Source organism: Monodon monoceros, unplaced genomic scaffold (genome assembly GCF_005190385.1).
Source record: "Monodon monoceros isolate NGI ecotype Baffin Bay Population unplaced genomic scaffold, NGI_Narwhal_1 Super_Scaffold_17, whole genome shotgun sequence".
Lineage (NCBI taxonomy): Eukaryota > Metazoa > Chordata > Mammalia > Artiodactyla > Monodontidae > Monodon > Monodon monoceros.
The window spans coordinates 17,594,833-17,620,460 of record NW_021703773.1 but is presented as its reverse complement, the minus strand read 5'-3'; the positions used below and the strand labels follow the sequence as shown (position 1 = coordinate 17,620,460).

The window sequence follows — 25,628 nt, the reverse complement described above, 5'->3', positions numbered from 1 at the left end:
TACCCACATTAACTTTTGGTGGTAGATTCTTCACAGTCAGATTTCCACCATCGAGAAACAGGCGACAACGGCTACCGGGTGCCCTCTGCTCATTCGCTGCAAGAACTTTCAGCTCTTACAGCTCATCATCCCTCAGGAAAGGGACTGCCATGACGTTTACATCTCTCTCATCCGCCTTGCAAGGCCAGGTAGGGCAGAGCGGCTCGGCATTCAGCTTGGACCCACTCTTAAGACATTCACAGATTGTGTTGAAGAAATATGGATAATCCTTCATAATTACTTTAGGAATTATCCCAGCCTTCAGATGAGGCCAAGAAATCTGACTGATAGAGTTCCTTGTCTTTTGGGGGGGGGCGCCTCTGTCTGAGTTACTTACTGTATGAGCTTCTTTCATTAGTCATAGTTTTTATCTTGGAGGGGGTTTTAGTTGTGCTTCACTTTCGGGGTGAAATCATCCCAAAGTATGCCCTTCTGATACTGTGGTAGTCAAGCCACCTTGACTGAGCCCTAAGACAAAACCCACAAATGGTTTTGTGTGGAAAACATTGATATCAAACAGGTCTAGGGCAGTTTTCCCTATTTGGGGGCTTTTAAGGTTTGGTTTCTGTTGCTTTTTGATAGTGATATGTATTTCCCAAGGTTGGCATAACTAGACCTTTGTTAGCATCAGTGAATGTTCGGGGTATGTATATGTTGATTCTCCTAAACAAAACCTCCTTAAGTGTTGTGGGAAGAATGGCTGATTTGAAAAATATATGCTATCAGTTACTCTCTGGTTATATATCCCTCAACGTAGGTCTTTAGAATTATAGCTTATTATGCTTTAAGTCTTAAGAAATTTATAGCTTACTATGCTGTAAATGTATGAAAATCTACACAGGTGTTTCTTGTGTACGTGGCTTGTGTGAACTGTAGGGTTCCTTCGTTCAGTGTCTTGGAAGTATACAGTGAAAGGAGATCATTTGTATAAGAGTAACATCCATGGTAGTGTTTACCCAGAAGTCATTAATAAGGGAGATAGGACATGTGCTTATAGTTACTTTACTAAATGCTTTTTGATTCAGGACAAGAAGTTTGATTGTAAACTCTTCAAAGCATTTGGTTGGGTCCTCAGGTTCTTATGATACAACTGTATTGTCTGTTGAGAGCTGAGAGCTAAAGTTACGTGATGGGAACATCAGAATCTGATCATTATGAACTTGACTTTGCTCCCCTTTCAAGTCAGCCCGTTGAGGCTTTTTCATCTCAGTGTGTTGAAAAGAACTGCCGAGTTAGCCAGAAAAGCAGTTGAACTTTTTGGAGGGCGCACTATAATTGGAACAGAAGTTCTGGGAAGATGTACGTGAGGTTGCATGTAGCAGAGAATGCAAGGGGAATTGCGCGCCAGCAGTTTCTGTGTCACTGATTAATGGATGTACTGGATGATAAATGTGCTCTGACCGGATTAATGGGATTTAGGAATAGCCCAGAGAACTGGGAAAGGGCTGAGGCACTGGAAGAGTAGATCACAGTGGCGGTGAGGGCTCTGGCCCCAGATGACAGTGAGTGCCCAGATTCACATTGCGAGGGTCCCCAGGGAGGAAAATCACTGTGTTCCCCTGCTTTTAAAAATATACACTTTTTCTTAAAGATGAAGTTTTGGGAGTTCAGTATTAGCTGTAGCCAGAGACCAAAGAAAGAAATTATAGTCATTAATTGAATTAAAGCCATTACCTTAGAAGATTTTTTAAAAAGCCACCAGCATTGTGGAAGATTGGAATTAGAAATGCCAGTTTATGTAAAACCTAGTACTTTCATGAGTATAGGAAGAGGAAATAGAATCCAAGCAGCTTCACAGTTTAATGCTAAAGTGCTAAAATTAGGACATATTACAGCCTGTCACCTTGGAAGCAGGGTGTTGAATCTGGGTGGAGGTGAGGCAAGGTGGAGGGAGTTTCCACCAGGAGTGTGGTGGCTTCTCAGACCATCCCAGGACCTTTTACAAATTACACCTTTGCACTCCTCAAGGTATTTCAGAAGAGGTGTGTGTGTGTGTGTGTGTGTGTGTGTGTGTGTGTGTGTGTGTGTGTTTGGTGGGGAAATGACTTTGAATTCCAGCAGCACAATATCCATCTCTGGGGTTATTGTGGTTGGTCACCAGCACAAATCATGTGTTTTCAGCTCCCCTTATGGGCACAGCTAAGGTCCTGTAGAGGACACTTTTTTTTTTTAACAAAAGAAGAAATGTTTGGGAGTCCATTTCAGTCAAGGCCTGTGAAGGAGATCGCTTCAAAGCTCTTGCGAGTCTGTCTTCACCGAATTACGATTTCTGGGATAAGGGTAAATCAAATGACTAAAAAATTTGTCTAGATTTTATTGGTTTGTCTTTCATATGAATTCAGATTGGTCAGAATTTGGTCATGGACTCTAAAAGGTCCCAGCCAAAAAATAACGTAGCCAAATCCAGTAAGCTCCTTAATTCTTCGTAAAGAGATAAGTTAAAATAGGGCTGTGGCCCAAATGAGAAAAGAAATTAATGCTGTAGATCTGATGTACTAATAAGGTTATACATTTTTCTGATTTGAAGACCCCTGTTTCTCAGAGGGTTTCCATTTTCCCCATGTTCTTTCTTTTCTCCTCCCTCTAATTAGCCTCCTGCTGTTTATTTTTTTGTATCAATTATCTTTCCCTCTGTAGCATTCTTGGGTCCTTTAATATTTAAGCCATCTCTTTTGTTTATTTTCCCACTTTTTATTAAATTGCAGTATTTTTTCAGCCCATCCTAGTCCCTAATTCTTCAGCATGTTTATTTTGATTTTTAAAAATCTCAGGATTGATATAGTCTAATTTGCCTAATTTAACTTTTTACTGTTCTTATCTCAGTCAGTGCCACTCAAGCAATTTTTACAGTAACAATTTCCTTTTTATTGATGATACTAATCTCCGGGTCCCATAGCCCTTTTTTACTGTGTGTTAGCTTCCACAATCCTGATGTTTAATTTGAGCACTTGTTTGTTCAAAATAGACAAGAAAGTTCTCATTTTTTTTTAATATGCAAAGTCCAATTAATAGCTGTGTTATCTTCTCACCCCTCTTTAAATGGTTTTTCAACTACGTTTATTTTCAGTTGCCTGAGTTCATTAGGGCGTGTAGAGCAATTTAACTTTCTAAAGTTAAGGGTTAGGGTTTACTTTGGGTTCTAAAACCTCTGTGTTCTTCCAGTGACTGCTGGTGACTTTTCCCTTTCCTTCCTCATCCTTCACATTCTGCTGATGCTAATTCATGTTTGTGTTTCCTTTCGATTTTTTAAAAAATTTGCATAACAAATGTAATTGGATTATTCAGGTTTTACATTGGTTGTTACAAGTTTCCTTTAGTTTTTTTTTTTGTGGTTCGCAGGCCTCTCACCGTTGTGGCCTCTCCCGTTGCGGAGCACAGGCTCCAGACGCGCAGGCTCAGCGGCCATGGCTTAGGGGCCCAGCCGCTCCGCAGCATGTGGGATCTTCCCGGACCGGGGCACGAACCTGTGTCCCCTGCATCGGCAGGCGGACTCTCAACCACTGCGCCACCAGGGAAGCCCTCGCTTTTTAAAGTACTTTTGATTTTAGTATAAATTACCTTCGGTTTTTCCCAGTTAGTCAATAATAAGAGAGAATGCCCCCATGTTTTCTTTTCTGTTTTCCTAACTGCTTTGTTCTGCCCGAAGGCTCTCTTATTTGGTGGAATGAACACGCTTTCCTTTCTTACGGGAGGAAGGAGCAGAGGTTAGATGCCGAGACAAGGCCATTTGTAGGCTTGGTGCTTCCAGGTTGAAAGAGTTTCCACTTGATGGCCCGTATCTTCTCCAGGAGTAGAAAGGGGGATTATCTGAGCGGGAAGGAGTTGATGAGAGCAGTAGGTGTCGAATCGATTGCAGCCACACATGCATGCTGCCCTGTGTTAAGGCGTGCGCTGAACAATGATGCTAAAATGAGATAAGGTCAATCCCATCTGTGTGTCTCTGTGCTTGGGTGGAGCTCATGCGCCTCTGCTTAGTCCTGAAACACTGACTTGGCCTTCTTAGAACCACAGACAAAATGCTACTCATTCTTAGTTTAATGTAGAATTTGAGAAATTGCCATTTTTCTTTCTAAATAGAAGTCTGCCCTTGTTTAGCAGTTATATGATTTAGGTAGGTAAATAAAGGAAGTGCTAGAATGATTTCCACATAAGCTTTTCTGAAAATTTTTTAAATTAGAGGTGCACATTCAGTTTACTCCCCCCCCCCCACCATCCAAAGGCATGCTGAGGGTTTGCTTCTTGTTGGGGGAGCTCTTTTGCCCTCCTAGTCATGAGGCCCCAAGGGGCAAAGCCTTCAATGCATCCCCTGTTGAAGGTGCCAGGCCACGATCAGCAAAAGGCGTTTTATGTTGGATGTGATGGCCTAGACTTTGCGACGTGAAAAGCCAGTGGAGTATTTAACGTGTTTGTTTTAAGAGTGGGTGGAAAATCAGGGATTTGGCCTTCCCAAAGCACATAAGTATTTTCTCCCAGTTCAGATTCTGTAAGTACCGGAGATTTCTCAAAGCCCTACTTTGGTTGTGGTTGGTTTTAATTTACCTACCTTACTTAACTTATCTTAATAATGTTGATTACTAAACATTCTGCTGTGTATTTTGCAAGAGATGGAGATGAGGGGAACAAAACCTTATGAATGGGAAATATTCAGTAAAATTTACAACTTTGTTAATGGTATTTTTTAATTTCTCAGAGTAGACAGTTCTTAGCTGAGGGCTTCTCCTGAGCTGGCCTCTGGGTAAGAAGCTTGCCCACATTAACAAGACTGAGCTTTGACTGACAAAAATGTGTTTCTCTGCCCGCATGTAGAATTTTAGGTAAATTGGGCCAAAGGTATGGTTGATCACCCTTTTCCTTAAAAATAACTGAAAGAGAGGGCTTCCCTGGTGGTGCAGTGGTTGAGAGTCCGCCTGCCGATGCCGGGGACATGGGTTCGTGCCCCGGTTCGGAAGGATCCCACATGCCGCGGAGCGGCTGGGCCCATGAGCCATGGCCGCTGAGCCTGTGCGTCTGGAGCCTTTGCTCCGCAACGGGAGAGGCCACAACGGTGAGAGACCCGCGAACCCCCCCCCCCAAAAAAAATTAACTGAAAGAGAAAATTTCATTATTTCAGTGGCAACCCATTCTGATGTCTCCCAATTCAAGAGTGATCTTCTTAATGTCGGTGACAAGTTATTCTTGCATTAATTTATGTGCAGTTTCCTCACCTCTTCCCAATGACAGCAAGAATGAGCCCATACATAGAAAACTCCCTGCAGTCATAGAATGGTTTTCTTCTACCTTTAAACCTATTTGTAGGCATTTAGCAAATGGAATTTAACTTCCATTATCACCCCATCTTCCTTAGCTCTTCTTTCACTGAAGGAACTGAGGCTTTCTCAAGAGATTCTCTTGGCATCTTAAACAAATTGCATTTGTGGTTAACATTATGATATCAGAAGCCTGAGTCATGAAAATGGTACTTAGAGATGGAAAACATATGTCAGTGTTGAGCCGACCGTTCCCAGAACAGGATGTCAATTTAATATGCTGTCTGTTCAATTTGCTAAGATGACAAGAAACCGTTTTTACTGGAAGTGTCTATGCTGTGTGTGTGAGTGTGTGTGTGCGTGTACATGTACCTGTATGTGTGCATTTTCTTCGTTGAAATCTCAGTATGCTCAATTTTCAAATTTAGAAATACGACAACATCGAGAGAGAATGAAATAGACATAGCTTATCTCACTGATAAACCCCAGTCTTCTCGCTTCTTTTTTACAAGAAAGAGTGCATGTCTAACTCAAAAGTCTGGTACTTAAAATATGACCCTTATCTTATCATTCTAGTAGATGAGTCATTTCAGTAGTAATCAAAGGAAGCTGGAAACTTGAGTTTTGACCTTAGGCTGCCTGTGTATTATTGCAGCCTTTTGCTGGTGGTGAGATGCTTTGTTGGTCCTCCAGACACACATTTAGGAGCACTGAAGTGTCCATGCTGAACGCCATTGACAGATGAAGGAACAAATGGGATGATCTAAGAAAGCTGTAAGGAGGAAAAATTCTGTTGAAAAAAAAAAAGAAGATTAGGGGGATGGTTGGAAAGAAAATATACAAAAGCGGCCTGTCTGGGGAGAAGAGAGAAGGGTCTGCCTTGGAGCGGGGGCAGAGTGCGTGGTGGTGAAAGCCAGACTCCCTACCTCCTAGCTGTGTGACCCTGGGATCGCTGCAAAATATCCCTTTGCCTCAGATTTCTCATCTGTGCAAGGAGACCTGTCATGATGCTTACTAGATGGGTCAGTACATTTAACCAGAACAGAATCTGGAATGAAACAAGGGTTCACTGAGTATCAACCACGATTTATTATCACCAGAAATGCTTTGATTTGCACTGTCCAGTAGGTAGCTCCTAGCCGTACATAAACAAATTTGAGTTCTGGTTTTCTAAGGAATATATATGTTCTTTTTTTTTTTTCTTTTTTTAAAAATTGAACTATAGTCGATTTACAATATTGTGTTAGTTTCAGGAGTTCAGCAAAGTTATGCATATTATTCTTTTTCAGATTCTTTTCCATTATAGCTTATTACAGGATATTGAATATGGTTCCCTGTGCTATACAGGAAATCCTTATTGTTTATTTTATATATAGTGGTGTGTATCTGTTAATCCCATACTCCTAATTTCTGCACCCCCCCTTCGCCTTTGGTAACCATAAGTTTGTTTTCTATGTCTGTGAGTCTGTTTCTGTTTCATAAATAAGTTAATTTGTATTATTTTTTAGAATCCACATAAAAGTGATATCATATATTTGTCTTTGTCTGACTTCACTTAGTATGGTAATCTCTAGGTCCATTCATGTTGCTGCAAATGGCAATATTTCATTCTTTCTTATGGCTAATACTCTATTTTATGTATATATATACACACACACACACACACACGCACACACACACACACACACACACACACATATATCTCACATCTTCTTTATCCATTCATCTGTTGATGGACACTTAGGTTACTTCTGTGTCTTAGCTATTGTAAGTACACATATATTCTTAATTACTTTTTAATCTCCATATTTTATGTGGTCTGAAAATATATTCGCTTTCAGAAGCAACTCAAAAAAAACAAACAACAAAAAAAAACAAGATGGGGAAGGCCATGCTCCTGAAAGAAAAGAAGTTCTTGTGAAGTTGAGTTCAGTTGTCCTGAGGTCGTGTCGTTGTTGGGAAGAGGTGGGTGAACCCACCTCAGAGACAGGGTACCCTGGGAGAGCCCCGAGGGGTGAGAAGCTGGGCTGGCCTCTCCAGCCCAGACAGAATGCATTTGGGGAAATTTGATTTTGGCTTTAACTTGGCTTGATTTGGCTTTATTCTCCCCTTTTCTTTTTTTGCAGTGAAATATGAGGAGTTGTACTGCTTTTCATTCAACCCCAAGCTGGATAGAGAAGAAAGGGAACAAGGCTGGATGCTGATCGATCTCAGTGAAGAGTACAAGCGAATGGGCCTCCCTGATAATTACTGGCAGCTCAGCGATGTGAACAGAGATTACAGAGTGAGTGGAGGCATTTGGTGAACTGCAGATACTTAATCCAGATGAAGCCATCATTTCACATAGTTTAGCATGACTTCTGTTTGATCCCCTTCAACTTTGATAGCTCTTTGTGGGTACAGATGTGTGGATTCCCAAGTCTCCCTTGGTTATTGCCAGCTCTGTTTCCTACTTGCACCTAGAATCAGAAGGTGTGAACAGGGTCACCCCAGAGAACATCTCCTCTAATGGATGAGGGAGTGGAAACCCGGAGAGGCCCAGTGGTGGGCCTCAGGGCCAGCACCTCCCTTCTCCCAGCCAGTCTTTTTATAGCTCAGTGAGTGATGGCTGGGGAATCACAGAGGCTCTGCTGGCAGCTTGGCATGAGCTCTCTGTGCTCACTGAACTCTTGATTGGTACACAAGGTCACCAAGAGCCTTCCCTAGAGAAATGAGGAGAAATATGTCTGCACTTACAGAAGGGAATGGGCGATGCAGCGAAGCAGGAGGGGCAGGGCCAATTCCATATTCTCCCTGAGGGTGGACTTACAAATCAGTGTTGGTTTCCCTGTGAATTTTTAAAGTGTTTTCAGTAATAAAAGTACATAAGAACAATGCAGAGAATTTACAAAAGAGAAGAGAGCCGGCATCCCATTGCCCTAACATTCTTCTAGAAGGTTTTAAATTTTTTCTTAATTTTTTTCTCATCTGCATAGTCCAATAACTTTTTTCTTACATGAGTAATGCATTTCATTGTCAGGGCAAAGGAACATGGAAAATGTCAGGGCAAAGGAACCGTTCAAATATATACAACAAAAATGGAATCATACTACATATGCCTTGTGTTTTGCTTTTCTTCACATAGCATATTGTGAGTGTTATCCTGTCAATAAATATATTTTATATCATTTTAAAACATTATATAATATGACATAGTATGGCTATATCATATTCTATCTGTCTAATCTCTAATTTTTAGACATTTAGGTTATTATTATTTTTCACTATTTTAAATAACACAGTGAGAACATTCTGGTAACTGTACCTTTGCCCATGTTAAAAGTCTTTTCTTTAAAGACAGATTCCTAAAGGTGGAATTTGTATGTCAAAAGGTTTACTCAAATTTTTGTACATATTATCAAAAAGAACTGCAGGGCTTCCCTGGTGACGCGGTGGTTGAGAGTCTGCCTGCCGATGCAGGGGTCGCGGGTTCGTGCCCCGGTCCGGGAAGATCCCACATGCCGCGAGTGGCTGGGCCCGTGAGCCATGGCCGCTGAGCCTGCGCGTCTGGAGCCTGTGCTCCGCCACGGGAGAGGCCGCAACAGTGAGAGGCCCGCGTACCGCAAAAAAAAAAAAAAAAAAAAAGAAAGATTGTACCAATTTATATAAATTCTCAACAGTTGTGTAGGAGAATGCTTGAGTCTTTGTACCTTCACCATTAAAGAGTTTATTTCTTAAAAATCTTTTGACAGCTTGATAGTGGGATAAGTGATTTCTCAATTTAATCTTCACGCCTTCATCTCTTGAATTGTAGTTTTGTACATGCAGACCATTTATATCTTGTCCACTCTTAACTGACCATTTCTGGCCGCATATTTTGAATCCTGATTACTTTCTTCACCTTGCCATATGGATTTTCTATATTGTGACAGTATTCATATCAGTAATTAAATGACTGTGTAACATTCCATCAAGTGAATGTACCATAATATACTTAAATATTTCCCTATTATTAGACATTTAGATTACTCATAATTTTTGCCATATGAATAGTTCTGGGAGTAATATCTTTGTTTGTGTGATTTTCCCCATATTTTAAATTATTTTCTAAGGATAAATTCCCAGGACCAATTACAAGGCATAAGAGGCTTAAATCTTTTTTTTTAGATTTCAAGCAGGCAGGCCATTGATGGTTTTGCTTTTGATCAGTATTTGGTTGTTAATTTCTGTTCCCTTGTATAGCAAGCAGTATATGTGACCTGTAAGATTTGAACTTGGGATTTTTTGAAGATTTATGTCTTCATAAAACACCCAATATTTGATTAATTATCAATATTTGATTTTATCAATGTTTTGAGTCTGGAAAAAATGTATATTCTCTGTTATTTGGGTATAAAATTCTGTCTCCATCTAAATTAAGTTTCTTATGTTATTTTGGTCCCTTTGCTCACTTGATTTCTGACAGAAGTATGTAAAAATTTCCCATTATGATTGTTGATTGGACGTTTTCTCCTTACATTTCTAAAGTGTTTGCAGTATATATTTTTGAAGTTATGTTGTCCAGCACATAATGGTTTAGGACATCTGTTTGGTGTGCTTTTTATCAACTTAAAATATCCTTTTTTCCTGTGAATGCTTTGAATTCTATTTTGCATTATTATGTTTCTACTGTTTTCTTCTTCTTGTCAGAATTTCCTGGTAGAGCTCTACTTATCCCGTTACTTTCAGTGATCCTATATGAATGTTTTGTCCTTTTAAAAAATATCTAACAGTGGGAATTCCCTGGCGGTCCGGTGGTTAGGACTTGGCACTTTAACTGCTGAGGCCCAGGTTCAATCCCTGGTCAGGGAACTAAGATCCCGCATGCCGCAGGAAAATAATAATAATAATAATCTAACAGTAGTTATCTTTGGGTTGTGAGGGTGGAATGTGTTGTTTTTTCTCAAATTAGGTATGGTTAGATTTTGATTTTGCAGTAACTGATATCTATGACATTGTTCTAGATACTATGCTTTGTGGTTTTACTAGTCATGTTTTTCCCCTTTTCATATCTATAGCTAGATAGTTTTTTTCTTGTATTTGCCTGTAATCATTTTGGAAATATACATCTTACTGCTTTCTTCCATTGATTATTCTTCATTTTAAAACAGCTGTTTATTTATTATGCCACTCTTCCAACATACACAAAACTTTGAAAAATAATGAATTGAACGGCAGGGAGCTGCATACTATGTAAGAACAAACATGGCCAATGCTGTTAAACCTCCTTAATATTCCCTCCAAATCACTTCCTGCTCCAGGGTCACTGACTGCAATTTGGTGTTGTCATTCCTTTCTATTTATAACGTTTCTACGTTTGTAAGTAGCAGCATGTAGTATTTTTTCGTGCGTTTTTTTACACTTTCTGTATGCGGTATCGTGCTGAATGTTGCTTACTGAAACTTGACTTTTCACTCAAGTTGTATTTGTGAGATTCATTTCATTTAACAAACACATGTATAATAGTTACCACATGCCAGGCTATGTTCTAGAAGCTTAAAAAATGTTAGCAGTCCTGTGTGGTAGGTGTTGTTATTATCCCTGCTTTCAAATGGAGAAACTCAGGCAGAGACAGATTAAGTAACTGTCCAAGATGTAAAGAAGTTAGTAACTGTTGAAACTTATAGCTCTTGTTTACTCATTCTTCACTGTTGTCTTATACTCCATTTTACAAATATACCATAGTTTAAACTTTTATTTATTCTTTTTCTTTTATTTCTCTCTTTTGTTTTACCATCTCAAATAAAGCCGTTATCTGGCTTATATATGACTCATAGTACATTTTGAGTTTCTACCTAGGAGTAGAATTTCTGAGTTAGAGGGTATGTGGATTTTAGCCTTACTAGATATTGCCAGATTCTTTTTTTTTTTTTAAGATTTTTTTTTTTTGATGTGGACCATTTTTAAAGTCTTTATTGAATATGTTACAGTACTGCTTCCGTTGTATGTTTTGGTCCTTTGGCCGCGAAGCATGTGGGATCCTAGCTCCCTGACCAGGGATTGAACCTGGACTCCCCACATTGGAAGGCGAAGTCTTAAGCACGGGACCGCCAGGGAAGTCCCATTGTTGCCAGATTCTTTTCCAAAGTGTTTGCATGGACTTACACGTCTAAGATATGATTTCTCATTACCCCACAGACTTACCAACAGTTGGTATTTACAGTGTTTGGTGGTATCCCTACTTATTGACCCAACAGTCTTCTGGGAATTTCTTCTGAAGAGTTAGCATAAACGCACAGTGACGTACACAGTTATTTATTGAAGCATTGTTTATCAAAGCACGTATTAGAAGAAACCCAAATTTCTTTAATAGAGGACCAGTTAAATAATTTTGGGTCGATTCGTATAATTAAATTAGTGTGTAGCCATTAAAAACATATAGAATATTTCCATGTACTGATAAGGAAAGATCGCTGAAGTATATTGTTAGGTTCAAAAAAGCAATGCACAGTATCGTGAATATAGTGTGATACCTTTTATTTTATAAAAGAGGGAGAAAAATAAGACTTGTTCATATGGATGTGTAATTGCCCCAAAGTGATAACATAGAAAGTAGGTGGGAATGGGATGAATGGAACACAAGGGTGAGGCTGTGCACCTTTTTGTATTGTTTTATTTTTTTTATAACCATGTGAATTTATTAACTAATCAAAACATTAAATTTGAGAAAATGCCAATTGAATTGGTGTGAAATAGATCTCAGTGTGGTTTTCTTTACATTGCCCTGTTGTCATTTATAGCTGTTGCAAATATCTCCTCTTGGGAGATATTTATGTACTGTGCCTAGAGTATCTTTTAATCCTCAGAAGTTTTGAGTTGTCAGTGTTTCCTAGTTTGTTTCATGGTTTTAGCATATTGTTTAAGAAAAAATCCTGGTCTATTCGCTAACCTTTGTCCCAGTTTACACTGTGTAATTTCCATAGTTACATTTTCACTAATTATGATTATTATAGCTTTATAGTAAATCTTGATATTCTGCAAGTCAGGTCCTTCCACATCCTTCTTCTGGATATATTGAATGTACAGATTATTTGGGATAGAATGGCCACTTTCATGATACTGAATTTTCTTTGTAATTACCCTTAAATCTAACGATCATAATCTTACACTGTGAGTGGACATTTGGTTCCTTTTTGTCTCAATCATTATAAAGTGTCTGGCTAATGTAATAGTTTGTTCCCATGCTAAAGCCAACCTTTGCAGTGAATTTCTAGCCTTGAAATGAAAGGCAGGAAAATCCAAGTTTAGTAAAGAAAATAGGATATCCTTTTACAATTTAAAAAAAATATGACACACCCTTGGGTGGGGAAGAAAATGAGGCTAAGGCACGTCTTGTGGAATAATATTTTCTTGAAAACACAGGTTCTTGTTATTTTTCATGAGGTTTCCTTCTAGACTTAGCACCACAAACATGACTCACGTTTAGTCACTTAAGTCCTACAGTATAGAGACTGCAAAACGTGAGTGACTCAGCATTTTTTTCCCAAAAGTAATACACAGCAAACCCAAACTAACAATCAACAAACTGTGTTGAAACAGAAAAGGTGAAAACCTAGGGGATTTTCTGATTTTACAAATATCATTGAAATAGCGAGAAAGGTGATGAACCCTCATTTATTACCAGTTAAAAATATAAGAAAAGTTGGTTCTATCAAACTATTTCTGACTGTTAGTCCATCGGGAAGATTACGTCATCATCCGTTACTTTTGCTTTTAACCTCATGGTTGAGAAAAACCTCTACTTTTTCCTCCCTTCTTTTATAAGAGTTATTTCTTTCTTTTCACAAGTTATTTGATGTAAGTGGGGCTAGTGATGTCATCGGATGGAGAAGAAGCTTTTGTCCATGGTGGAAATAACACCATACATAGCGCACAGAGACTTAGGTTCCAGAACCGGCGCTGCCCTTTTCTCTCCATGTGGTCTTGGGCAGGCTAATTATTATTATCATAATCACCTCTATCAGCATTGCTATTATCCCTGTTTATAAGACACTTGCTTCTGGTAATCTAACTCTCTAAGCTAAGATTTCCTTTCTGTACCTAACTCTTAAAATTGTCTTTCTTTAAATAAAATAATTGGCATTCATTACTAGGTTAAATTTTTAATCTATTTCTCTTGGAATAAAATTGAAAGTATAACCCAAACCAGTAATTTTAAAAAATCTTGTTTATTTCAGTTCTCTACAGCTATAGTTTATGTATTATTTTATTTTATGTATATACAAATCATTTCATGCTGTTTATACCCCTTTTCTTCTCCCCATTACATCATAAATTCCTTGAAATAAATTTTAGGTCCTAAATGTTGAAGAAGACCGTTGTCTTTATAGATATATCTCAGTTCCTGACAACTAACCCTTGCCCTAAAGTGCTCAACTGAGTGACGGGTCCTCAATAAATACAGAACCTTGGCTGGCCCTCAGATGGATACTATGCTGCAGTGGTAAATACATGTATTGGGAGGTTGTAACCAGGGCAACAGAGATCAAAGATTCCTGGGAATGTGAACTCCTTGAGACCAGTAAATCTTTTGTTATTCATCACTGCTCTAGCACCTAACCTAATGCCTGACACGTAATAAGTATTCAGTAAAAATTTGTTGATAGACACCAGTATTCTATGATAATCATCACACTTCTAAGAAACTAGAACTTAATGATTCCAGCCACTAAAAAGAATGGATGATTATGTAACATGATAGAGGTGCTAATTGTCACTACAACGGCAATTGTATTACAATGTACAAATGTATCAAATTAATATGTTTTATACTTTAAATTATACAGCGTTATATGTTATATGTTAAATATATTTCAGTTAAAAAAAAAAACTTGTTGAATGAGTGAAAGAATTACCAAAAAAGGTTCCTCTTGGCCAGGAACCAAGACATGCAGGCACTCCAGGCAGGCTTATTTAGCGGAGGACAAAGAAAATCGTTCCCTTATTAATTAAAAAAAAATTACGCAGGACTTGTTTTAACTTACTGAACTTACTGAAACTTAGTGAACTTACTGAAAACCTACCAATTTCCTTTTTAAAACTGCTATTTTAAGAAAACGTTGTTAAGTCTGGTGCAATGACTACGTCTCTTGAACTCAGACGCGCAGGTGTGGTCTGTGTAGTAATGTTCTGGCTGCCTGACTCCAGAGAGGTCCTGACAGCAGATTTGCAGGGAAGCAAGTGTAATGTCTGTGGGCAGTAATTCCAGTAAAATCTCAGGTTCCAAGTAGGTTGGACCATCTGTTCTTGGTCTGGGATTTTTGTCTCAGTGCCAGAGCCCACGTTGACGTCTTTGGTAATCTTGCCTAAAATGCCGTTGGGGAAATGCTCTGGGCCTGGGAACTTCACTTCTGTGGCCCATCTGTCTCCTTCTCAATGCGGTGCCCAGGCTGGAAGCAGACAAGGTAGGCAGGAGGGCAGGCGAGGGAGGCGTTGTCACAGAACAACTGATGTGAGCTTTGTGACGGGTTCTCGTTCCCTTCGGTCCCTTGAGTGGTAAGGACGGGTGGGATGGTTAGAGGACGTGCAGACACACATTTCCCCTGCTGCTATACCTGCTTGAGGACTCTTCTTGAAGCGCCCAAGGAGGTGCTTGACTTCTAGGAAATAAACAAAGTTCAGGAACTGCCATCTAAACGGTCCTCGTGTTGCAAAAGGATGGATTGGCTGCCATCAAAGCAAAATATGTTGAGCAAGAAGTCGACTACTATTACTGTGGCCACCATTCCCATTTCTGTCAGGATTAATGGTTGATGAAGAGCCTCGTCATGGGTGTCCTTGTATCAGCCCCGGGGGATGTCATTTCTGTTCCGCGTCAGTTTTAGAGAATAGCAAGTGCTCAGTAGTTTGACTTTTTGAAGGTCGTGAAGTTGGCAAGTTGGAGCTAGGTTTTAAACCCCTGATTTCTGACAGAATTGCTGGACCATTCCGAGGCGCTAGAGCTTCCACTGGGGGAAATCAGTGCCAGGGATGCGCAGAAAGGGTAAATCATTTCTTACCACTTCTAAAATCGTCACATAAGAAACAAAAAGTTGTCGTAGTGTGTGGTGAAGGGTGGGAGCGCAGGGGAGAGGAATTGGGTCGGCCCCTGAAGAGTGGGTGGGCCTTGGGAAGATGTCTGGGGAGGGTGTTGGCTTGACCGTCACCTCAGATAGGAGCGCACAGAGGGTGTGCCAGGGACAGGAAGGTGCCCTGAGGAGGTCACCACTGGTGCTGACATTTTAGGACATTGTCTCCCAGTGTCAGGCTGTCTTAAACAGGCAGCTGAAGTTTTCCCAGTTGCCAGGATGCAGAATTGCAGTTTGTCCCTTTTCGATGAAAGAAATGCTCGCTTGTCACTGTCTTACCTCCCACCAAGAGCCCTTGGAGAGAAGGGGCAATGCCTGAGGGCAGGATGATGAAGAGTGTCTTGCTTTGCTTCACTGTGATTTCTTAGAACCAGCACTCCACTTCTCTGAAGTGGCTCTGTAACTTGGTTAAGAACACTTAAATATGCAACCTGTAAGCCCAGTGAAATGGAATTTCTGGTGGCAGTTTGTAAAGTATGGCTAGATTGCCTAAAACATGCCCTTGTGCTTTCCACAACAGGTTTGTGACTCTTACCCTACGGAGCTGTACGTTCCCAGAACGGCCACGGCACACATCATCGTGGGGAGTTCCAAATTCCGGAGCAGACGGCGATTTCCTGTCCTTTCTTACTACCATAAAGATAACCACGTAAGTCTCGAGGCATGCTTTTGTTTCATGCTTTGCTTTTCTTCTTTTATCATAAACAGGCCTTTTCCAGGGAATTCTGCTGTGTGTGTGGGTTTGAATTCTTTTTAAAGTGTGTGGATATTGCTGTGTGTGTGGTACGACATGACACAACACAACTGTGCTTAAACCCTTATCTCCTGTAGAAGTTGACCTTCCGTGTTTATTTGACAATAAAGGAATGGGAGAGAGTCACAACACACCTAACCTTAATCATTTGAGTGAGCGCCGTCCTCTCTTCTAACTGGTCACCTTGGGAGGCTCTACTGAAGAGCCTTTGGAATGCCTATTTTAGAAAAGCTCCTAAAAGCCATGGCACGTTCTTTTTCTTCTTTTTTTAAATGCAACATAAATATGTTTTTTCAGTATCTTCAGTATAAGAAATCTTTCTTTATGGAGAGCAAGTTTCATTTTTTAAAATAATATTGGTGAAAGCTAGAATTAGGTTTGTCTGCAACTAAGAGAGACCATAAGTAACCATGGCTTAAATAGGATAGAATTTTATTTTCTCTCACATAAAACTCCCCAGGTAGGCAGTCAGGGCCTGGTGTCCTGGTTCTGCCCCACTCAGCCCTCAGGGACCCGAGCTCCTCTCACCTTTCTGCTCTGCCAGCCCTGGGGTGTCACCCCCATCACGTGGCATGAGAGGTGACTTTAGTTCCAGCCGTGACCTCCGCGCGGCAGCAGATGGAAGGGGGTGCAGTGGTGCCCTCGCTGCTTTCAGAGGGAGGCTCCCAAAACTGCCATGTGACAGTGCTGCTCCTATCCTGTTGATCAGAACTGCACAGGGCCTGTGGGAAAAGACAGTCCTGTGGGTAACTGTGGAAATCACAGCTAAAAGCTGTGATTCCATTTCTGTGGAGGATGAGAAGACAAATTTGGGGAGACAAGAATGATCTTCGTTACCTGCTTTAGAGGTCATGTGACTTCAGCCGGGCGAAAACGTTTGGTTTTCAAGTGAGATAACATAGCCTCATTTGACTTTAATCCCAAACTATAAACAATCGCAACAGATGTGTGTGAGTGTGTGCCGTGCATGCACCTATAGGCAGGGCGTGGGACAGGATCTGTGTCCGCTCTTAAAAGGAGGCTTCCAGAAATACACTGAGCAGTGCCAGCTTGGCCAGAGTAAAGCTTATAGCCTTCTGTGGTGCCCTACTTTGAAGGGAGATATTCACTCAGCCGTGTAAGGTCCGTTAATTGAAAGGATATAAATGGTCTTATTTTCAGTTACTGCTCTGAAATGGCCTAAAGAAGGCAGGTATTTCATTAATATCCTGTATTATTTGACTCCAAATATATCTCAGCCTACACAGAGCTGGCCTGATGGTGAGAGGCAAAGGAAGATGTGAATCTCTTTTTTAAAAAAAATGATGGGATGAAAAGGGATGTGGAATTTCATGATGTTGTGCTTGAACTTAGGATGCCAGGAACATTTACTCCTGTTTTGTAGCATCCGCTGATAAAGAAGTAAGAGAGGAGAGGGAGGGAGAATCTTTGATTGTTATGTCAGAGGTAGGGATGGACCGGGTACCTAGAAAGTGAGCTTAGGCCTGATCCTACTTCTTTTCCTTCTGTTTTGATTTTCTTGAGAAAAGGAATTTTTTTGTCAATGTATTATAAAGGGCAAACATGTAATGTCTGAGGATAGGATAGAATTTTTAGCAGTTAGGCCACAGAGACCAGCTTCTTTGCCTCTTGACGTCAGACCCTCATCACCCCATTCCCGCTCTCGTGCTCTGTTCTTTACTTGATCTCCAAGCCCGGAAATGAACTCACACAGCCATCAGTTATGGTTAAAAATAATTGATTTCCTGTACTTCAAATTTTAAAGCAAACAGTACTTTAAGTTTTAGCTCTTCTTACAAGATAGAGAAGGTTTCTAAGCATTGCTAAGAAACCATTTCTGGTTGCCCAGGGAAATACTTCATGTACATGCATGCCCACTCTCCCACACCCACGACCTAAAATCTCTGCTGCAGGTAGAATACGACCAAATTTGTGGTTTTATAACAATGCTCAGGTTTTAATATCCAGGTTAATTATGTAAATGCTTCCAAGGTGACCAGGGGTTTTTATAGCGGGAGATATCATTAGCGAAGGTGGATTTCTGTGGTTCGGTGGGAGACACAGGAAATATCAGTGCAGTACTTCATGCTGTTGCTCAGAAAAACCCACACATAAACCAGGCATCTTCCGTGAAAAGTAAACAGCTATAAAGTACCTAAGTTTGCGGACCTTTCTTTCTTCCTTTTTGTGATTTTAGACTTTTTAGACTTGAGTATGTATTCCTACCCCAGTAGAACTCAGGCTTGGGAATAAGAGTATCACATTTTCTAGTTAAATTCTGTCCCTCACATAGCCCCTTGTTCCCAAGGAGCACTGAAGATTTGGGTGGTGAGATGAGTTGGCCAGTGTTGGGTAGTGGGAATTGGTGATTAGATTAAGAAAAAGCTTGACATGTACCTCGTGTCGTGAACAGGAAGCCCCGTTGAGACTCCTTTGATATAAATCCCCCCGCTGATGGTACATAATTACCTTTGGACCGGCTTTTATCATACATGGTGTTGTAATCACTTCCTGTTCACCCGTTGGTGAGGTCAGGATTCCTGCCCTAGGGTTTACTGGGCTGACTGAACACATGACATCTGACACTGGACAAATGAGGTTTATTAGTTACATATGCCCACTGCCCAGGGGAGGAAGGCACTGCATGGCAGGCAGGGCTGTAGGAAGGTTGCACTCAGGAATAGAGTGAACCAGCAGAGATGGTGTGAGGCAGGCTTTGTAGTCTCAGGAGGATGAGTGGACCCCTGGTTCCCAGGGGGGCATGTGATTGGCTGGTTTGAGTAATTCCATGGGCTGGCAGGGAACAAAACGCACTACTCTGGGATGAGAAGGGGCTGCATCTGGTCCTTTGCGAGAAGGGTTGCTTAGCTGGGGACTTAATCCACGGAAGCAGAGTATGGAGGGGAGCTTGCTGCTGACCATTTGAGGCCCTGCTGATTTTACCAGCTGTTAAGGGCAGCACTTAACGTTAATTTCAGGCCTTAAACCACACATGAGTTACATAGAGCCTCCAGAATCCTTTTGGATATCAAACGGTTCAACAGCTTTGTAGATCACAGTTAGAGATGTATCAGTGTCACTTGTGTTTGGAAGCCGCGGTATCCTTTGTTCTTTCTTACTAAATATTTTAATTACTTTTAAGAAAGCAGTTCTGCTTTAAATCATTAATAGCATGGTATCCCCAAATCACAGTACAAATCTTTGGGAAGCCCAAGTCTGAAAGATTTCCAAAGAGGCAGTTTTCCTTAAGAAAAATATAGACCTTCTTGCCCTTCTTTTATAAATAATGTTTATTGAAACTTACTATGTGTTAGGCATAGTTCTAGGAGTGTTATATACCTCATCACACTCTAGTTTTGGTATTATTATTATCCCTGTATTAAAGATGAGAAAAACCAAGGTTCAGAGATGATAGGTAAATTACCTAAGATTATATAGGAAGTGAGAACACACCTTGGATTAAAAGCCAGATCTTTTTGAATCCTGCCTCTTAATTCTCTCTCATGCTTCTTGACTTATTTACACACATGGGCGCTATATTATGTTGGTTCAGAAAATATTTTGCCTGGATTCAACTCCTAGCTCTGTGACACTGGGCAAGTTCCTTTACCTCTCTGTGCTGTGGTTATCTCATCTATAAAATGGAGCAAATAGATCTTACCGTATATGGTAGTTGGGAAGACTAAATAAAAATACGCAGAGTTCTTCTAATACTGCCTACCACATAATAAGCATTCAAAAAATATTGGCTGTTTTATACATTATCAGTAGCCTTCATAAATGAGGCTCTCATGACAGTTTACCATTGAGGAGTCTTATCTCTGCTCTCAGGTGGCTGACATCAGTAAGAAATGCTGCCAGGTAATGGTGCAATTCTCTCAACAGTCTTGACTCTCTGAGGTGTGTATAGGGTGGACAGGGCACTTAGAGACTACTCACCGCTCTTTACAAAGCGGACAGCTCTATGCCAGCAGTCACTGAGTCAGTGATGAATTCTGTTTGGAGCCTATCTATAGATTATTAAGAAAATGTAGCTACAAAATATTAACATTTAATATATCTGGTTTAATTTATCGACTACATTTCATAGTGTAACTCTGTTCTGACTTAACCCTTCACTGAAAACTGCTCTCAGCCTGAAGGTAAGTAGTAATAGTTGTCACTAGTTGGCTTCATTTCATGATTGGACCTGCACTAGTTGAGTGAGTTTAGATGCGCCATATGCTTCCTTGGACAAATTCTCCCCGTTGAGATATGGTCTCTTCCCCGTCTAGCTCTTCTGATAGGATCTAAGAAATTGCCTGATGGTAGCTGTCCTTAATTAGTATTTCTTTAGCCCAGACAAAGCCAGCTCAGAATTGTTTTCTGCTCCAGTCAGAGCGGCTGACGTGACCCCTCTGCACATCATAGGAGACGGGAGCCTGGATGAGCGCAGTGAGAGCATCTGCGGCGCTTTACTCTCTATCCATCCACTGCAGCTTGCCTGTTGTCCCCAAGCCCCCTCTGGTCCCTGCCGTCACTTTGCCTTGCTGCTGGCCGGCCTCCCGTCCACGGTCAGACCCCCGGGGCCCTTTCTCCTCCACTCTGTGGTTGGACTTCTGCTGCCAACAGCTCGAGAATTCAGCAGCCCTGGAGCCCCTCTCTTGCCCCTTTGCTTTGCTTCCCACTCCACAGGCACTGGCCCCCTGAATTCTGGCTGCAGGCACAGAGTTCCTGGAGCGCCTCAGCAATTGCCCCTCTCTGTCACAGAAGGTACTGGAACCCTCGGGCGGTTGCCCGGTTACTTGTCTGCAGTTCTCGGTCCTGCCGGGAGCTTCTCTGCTGGAGGATCATATGGTTAGTAAGAACCATCCCTGCCTTCCCCAGCGAGGAGTGCCAAAGCTCACCAAACCCTGGCTAAGGAGTGCTGGCATGGGCTTTAAGGACAGTTAGGCTGTGCTTGGACTCAGAGCTAGAGCTGGAGTGGCTTCCAGGATGAAGCCCTGCATGCAGGCGCCCTGAACGGGCTGGGCCATGGCTGTTTTCAGGGGAGGTTTCCCTGCTCAGCCTGCCCCGAGCTGGGGGGCTGCCTGCATCCTCTTACACAGGGGGTGCCTGGGCTCAGTTCTTCAGAAGAGTCATTCCTAGATTGTATTTGGTGATTTGAGTTCAATTTAAATGTTATAAATCTAAATCCATAAAAAGTACTTTGCCACAAAAGTGTAAGTTTTACAGCTGTGAGGTTGTGGCTATACTCACCTATTAATAACTCAGGGAAATGTTTATGCTGTTATGTATATTGTTTATGCTGTTGTGTATATATTATTTATTCATTTATTTATTTAGTTTTGGCTGCGTTGGCTCTTTGTTGCTGCGCGTGGGCTTTCTCTAGTTGCAGCGAGCACAGGCTACTCTTCGTTGTGGTGCGCGGGCTTCTTATCGCGGTGGCTTCTCTCGTTGCGGAGCATGGGCTCTAGGCGCGCAGGCTTCAGTAGTTGTAGCATGTGGGCTCAGTAGTTGTGGCTCGCAAGCTCTAGAGCACAGGCCCAGTAGCTGTGGCACATGGGCCCAGCTGCTCTGTGGCATGTGGGACCTTGCTGGACCAGGGCTTGAACCTGTGTCCCCTGCATTGGCAGGCGATTCTCAACTACTGCGTCACCAGGGCAGTGGTGTAGTGTACTCTTAGAATCGCAAAGTAGAGAAATCGAAGAATAGAATGTAGATCAATTCCCCAGAAAGACCTTGCTTCTAACTTACCTGGTCAGCCCAGGTCCATGCCTGCTGTCCTTAGAAGCTAGCAGCAGCCTGGGCTTCATCACTGTGAAAACTCCCCCATTTAGGATTAGAATTGGTTTTTTTTTTTTTTTTTTTTGCGGTACGCGGGCCTCTCACTGTTGTGGCCTCTCCCGTTGCGGAGCACAGGTTCCGGACGCGCAGGCTCAGCGGCCATGGCTCACGGGCCCAGCCGCTCCGTGGCATGTGGGATTCTCCCGGACCGGGGCACGAACCCGCATCCCCTGCACCGGCAGGTGGACTCTCAACCACTGCGCCACCAGGGAAGCCCTAGAATTGGTTTTTGGTATTTGTGTTGTTTCTAAGTGGGCTAGTAAATGATGGAAACACTAAAGAAGTCACTTTTATAATTTTTATAAGTTTTACTAGAATAGTTACTTACTTTATATTTCTACTTTGGCAAGAAGATGAAACAGTAGTGGTGAAGAGGAAAGTAGGATATTTAACTGGCTTTACGTTTCATAATTTGGGTCCCACCTAAACATCCTTACACATTCCTAATTTCTTACACAGAGAAACTTTTTGCACTGCTTGCCCATATAGTGGTTTCTTGACTTGAGTTAGAAAGAAAGCAACCTCGGTTTCTAGAAGGCATTGATACTTTTACGAGCTAGTGGTGGGCGTCAGTGAACTGGGGGGCCTTGTGAGGGTGGTCTTGAGGGTTCCGGGGAGGTGCCGTCGCACTGCTGCCTGATGCTGCCGCGTTGCTTCCCCCCAGGTCTCCATCTGCCGGAGCAGCCAGCCCCTGTCTGGCTTCAGTGCCCGGTGCCTGGAGGACGAGCAGATGCTCCAGGCCATCAGGAAGGCCAGTCCAGGAAGCGACTTCATTTACGTCGTGGACACTCGGCCTAAAGTAGGTGTCACCATGCTGGTGTGTGTCTTTGCCGCTCTGAATCATGGAATGGGAGATGGGGCCATGCTCCCTGACCACCCTCACCCGCTCAGGGAGCCCCATCTGCAGAGGCGCTGTTTCCCTTTGCACAGTTGTGCGTGGCTGCCCTGCTCAGCTGCCTCTGGGGCCCCTGAGGTCGGCAGGTACCTTTGATATTTCCCCTGCTCTGAGCATTGTGCTTGGTACATAGTGCATACAATGAAAGTGTGGTTTCGTGTTGGAGATTACTCTCCTAAATATACCACATTATTTTTTTTGGTTTGTTTATAAAAGGACCGTTTCTTCTCTGACAGTATGAAATTTACTGTGGAATTCCTACAGTTCAGTTTTTGTGAGATATTCACCTCTTCTATTGCAAATTCCACTTGTAGTGCTCTGTAGCTATGACTTGGAAAGATTTACAAAATGTAATGTTAAGTAAAAAAAGAAAAGTCACAAATTAAAGTGTATACTACTGTGTCTGTGGAAAAAACCAAACTATAGGTAGGTAAAAATTTAAATTAAAATAGAAAAAGATCTGGAAGGATAAACACTAACCTATTAAAATTGCATGGAGAAGGGGGGAGGCTTGAGGGAGGTAGAGAACTTTCTACTTACCTTGTTTGAAAATATTATTTTATAATTATGCAGGTATTCATATATTAATTTTATAATTGAATAGAACAACCAACAGGAAATAATCTAGTTATCAACGGGTAGACCAAGTCCATCTTAATGCTTACCACCCACTCAGCTTTATATGTTCTTGACACTAGTCAGGGTCAGGTCAAGTATAATTTGTAATTTCACTCCTTAGACCCATTTCTTTGTAAACCAGCCAACACATGCAGTCCTCAAAGGTATGTGCCATTGAATACATGGAAACAAAATCACCTACAGGGCCATAGAATATATGGGACAAAATGAGGTGACAGAGAGAAATGGCCTTTATTCAACATATTTGGCATAGGAATTTCTTGCCAGTTATGAAAATAGACGTGGGCCTATGACTGTGAGAGAGAGCTGCGTGTTCTTTTTCCACGTGGGTGGAACAGTGTCCAAGATAGACCGTGAAGCAACAAGAGTGAGCTACAGAAAATCTGTAATGCCATGTATGTAATAATAATTAAATTATAAAAATTATACGTTCTATAGTTTTTTCATTGAAAAAAGTTTGAAGGTATGTATAGTGAACTGTTAACAGTGGCTTTTCTTGTGAGGTGAGAGGAGGATTTTAAGAAACCTTTATTTTGTAAATTACAGTGTGAAAGAATTTTTAATCATAAAAAGGTTGAAAGAACATAAGGACTTCAAAATGTTACACATAAAAGTTACCATGTGACCCAGTAATTCCACTCCTAATTTAAGAAAAATGAAAACATATGTCCACACAGAAACTTCTAAGTGAATATTCATTGTTAATAGTAGCCCCAAAGTAGAAACAACCAAGTTCCATCAACTGAGAATGGATTAATAAAATATGGTATATCCATTCCCTGGAATATTTTTTGGCTATTATTACTAAAGGAATGAAGTACTGATAGGTGCTACAACATGGATGGACCTTGAAAGTGTTAGGCTAAGTGAAAGGAGTCAGTCACAGAGGATCACATGTTGTATGATTCCATTTATATGAAATGTCTCTATGGCAAATCCGTAGAGACATCAGGCAGGGTGGTGGTTGCCTAGTGCTAGGGGAATGGGAGGCGACACCTGATGGGTAGAGGGTTTCTTTTTGGGGTGATTAAAATGTTCTAAAAATAGATTGTGGTGACATGGTATATTCACAGTTCTGTGAATATACCAAACACCATTGAACTGTATACTTTACATGGATAGATTGTATGGCATGTGAATTCTATGTCAAAGAAGCTATCAAAAAAAAACACATAAGGACATAGAAACATTAGAACAGGAAGGAGGAAATATGACCAACGGCCCAAGTCACTTCAAAGTCTACACTGATGTTAGGAGTGGGTAATTACAGATAGGGTCTATACTTGTGGCCCATAAGAGAAATCATGGAAACTGGATGCCATCCATTGTGTAGCCACTCAGACTGGCAATCTCACTGCTTCTCTGAGCCCTATTTCATTAAATATTGTGATTCACGGTCTCGATCACTAAGTTTGATGTCTGCCCAGTGTAAGATCACTCACATCACTGCCCTCAGAACAGTCCCTTCCTCTCTAACGGGAGGGTAGCTGTGGGATGGCCGTGGAGGGGTGGGCAGTGAGGATGAGTTACTCTCAGATGCCAGATCAGCAGACCAACCGTGCAGCTCAAGGACAAAACATGTTGCAGCTGGATCACATTCTAGTAGATGACACGTAAAGGAGTCCCTTCCTTTTGGACAGATTTTCAAAGCACAGCAGGGAAGAGCTTCAGACTGGGGAAGAAATAGCTTCTCTCCTTGAAGGTTTTCACTCGAAAGATGCCAGGCTCTGACTCTTACTCTCTCTTTCGATTTGTGCTTTCTCTCTGCTTCATCCTTCTCGCATTGACTGTTTCCCTCCTGTCATTGTGCCTTTTGCGTCGGGACAGTGGAGCTGCTCTGAATTGCCTAACAGTCAGAGACAACTGAATGCATGCCTGTCCTAGACACACGTACTGAAGACAAGATAAGAAAAGGACGGGAAGACAGGGCCTTTAAAGTGAATTGGGGTGCCCTTCTCCGATCCCATTTTCCTAGGTTTAAATAAAGGCAGACAGGTTCGCCTGCTGCTTTAAGGGCCAACGACCCAAGCGTGTACTACGCTATGCAGACCTTCCGGGAAATGTGGCAGCTGTTGGGCCAGGCATAGTCCAGACGTAACATAAATTAATCCAGAGGATTTGATTTGAAGGCTATATTTAGCACT

General features: G+C 41.5%; 1 protein-coding gene across 5 annotated transcripts in view; it reads left to right on the top strand.

Moving 5' to 3' along the window:
• Nucleotides 1-25,628, top strand: part of MTMR7 (myotubularin related protein 7) — a 93,051-nt gene that overhangs the window by 38,333 nt on the left and 29,090 nt on the right. For 2 of the 5 annotated variants that reach the window (XM_029226379.1, XM_029226384.1), the window contains exons 3-6: nucleotides 26-188; nucleotides 7,412-7,569; nucleotides 15,891-16,019; nucleotides 22,615-22,749. In XM_029226379.1, coding sequence (XP_029082212.1) covers nucleotides 26-188; nucleotides 7,412-7,569; nucleotides 15,891-16,019; nucleotides 22,615-22,749 — 585 coding nt within the window. Of the gene's footprint in view, nucleotides 1-25; nucleotides 189-6,995; nucleotides 7,570-15,890; nucleotides 16,020-22,614; nucleotides 22,750-25,628 lie in introns of those variants that run through there. The other 3 variants (XM_029226381.1, XM_029226382.1, XM_029226380.1) reach the window with 3 other exon arrangements.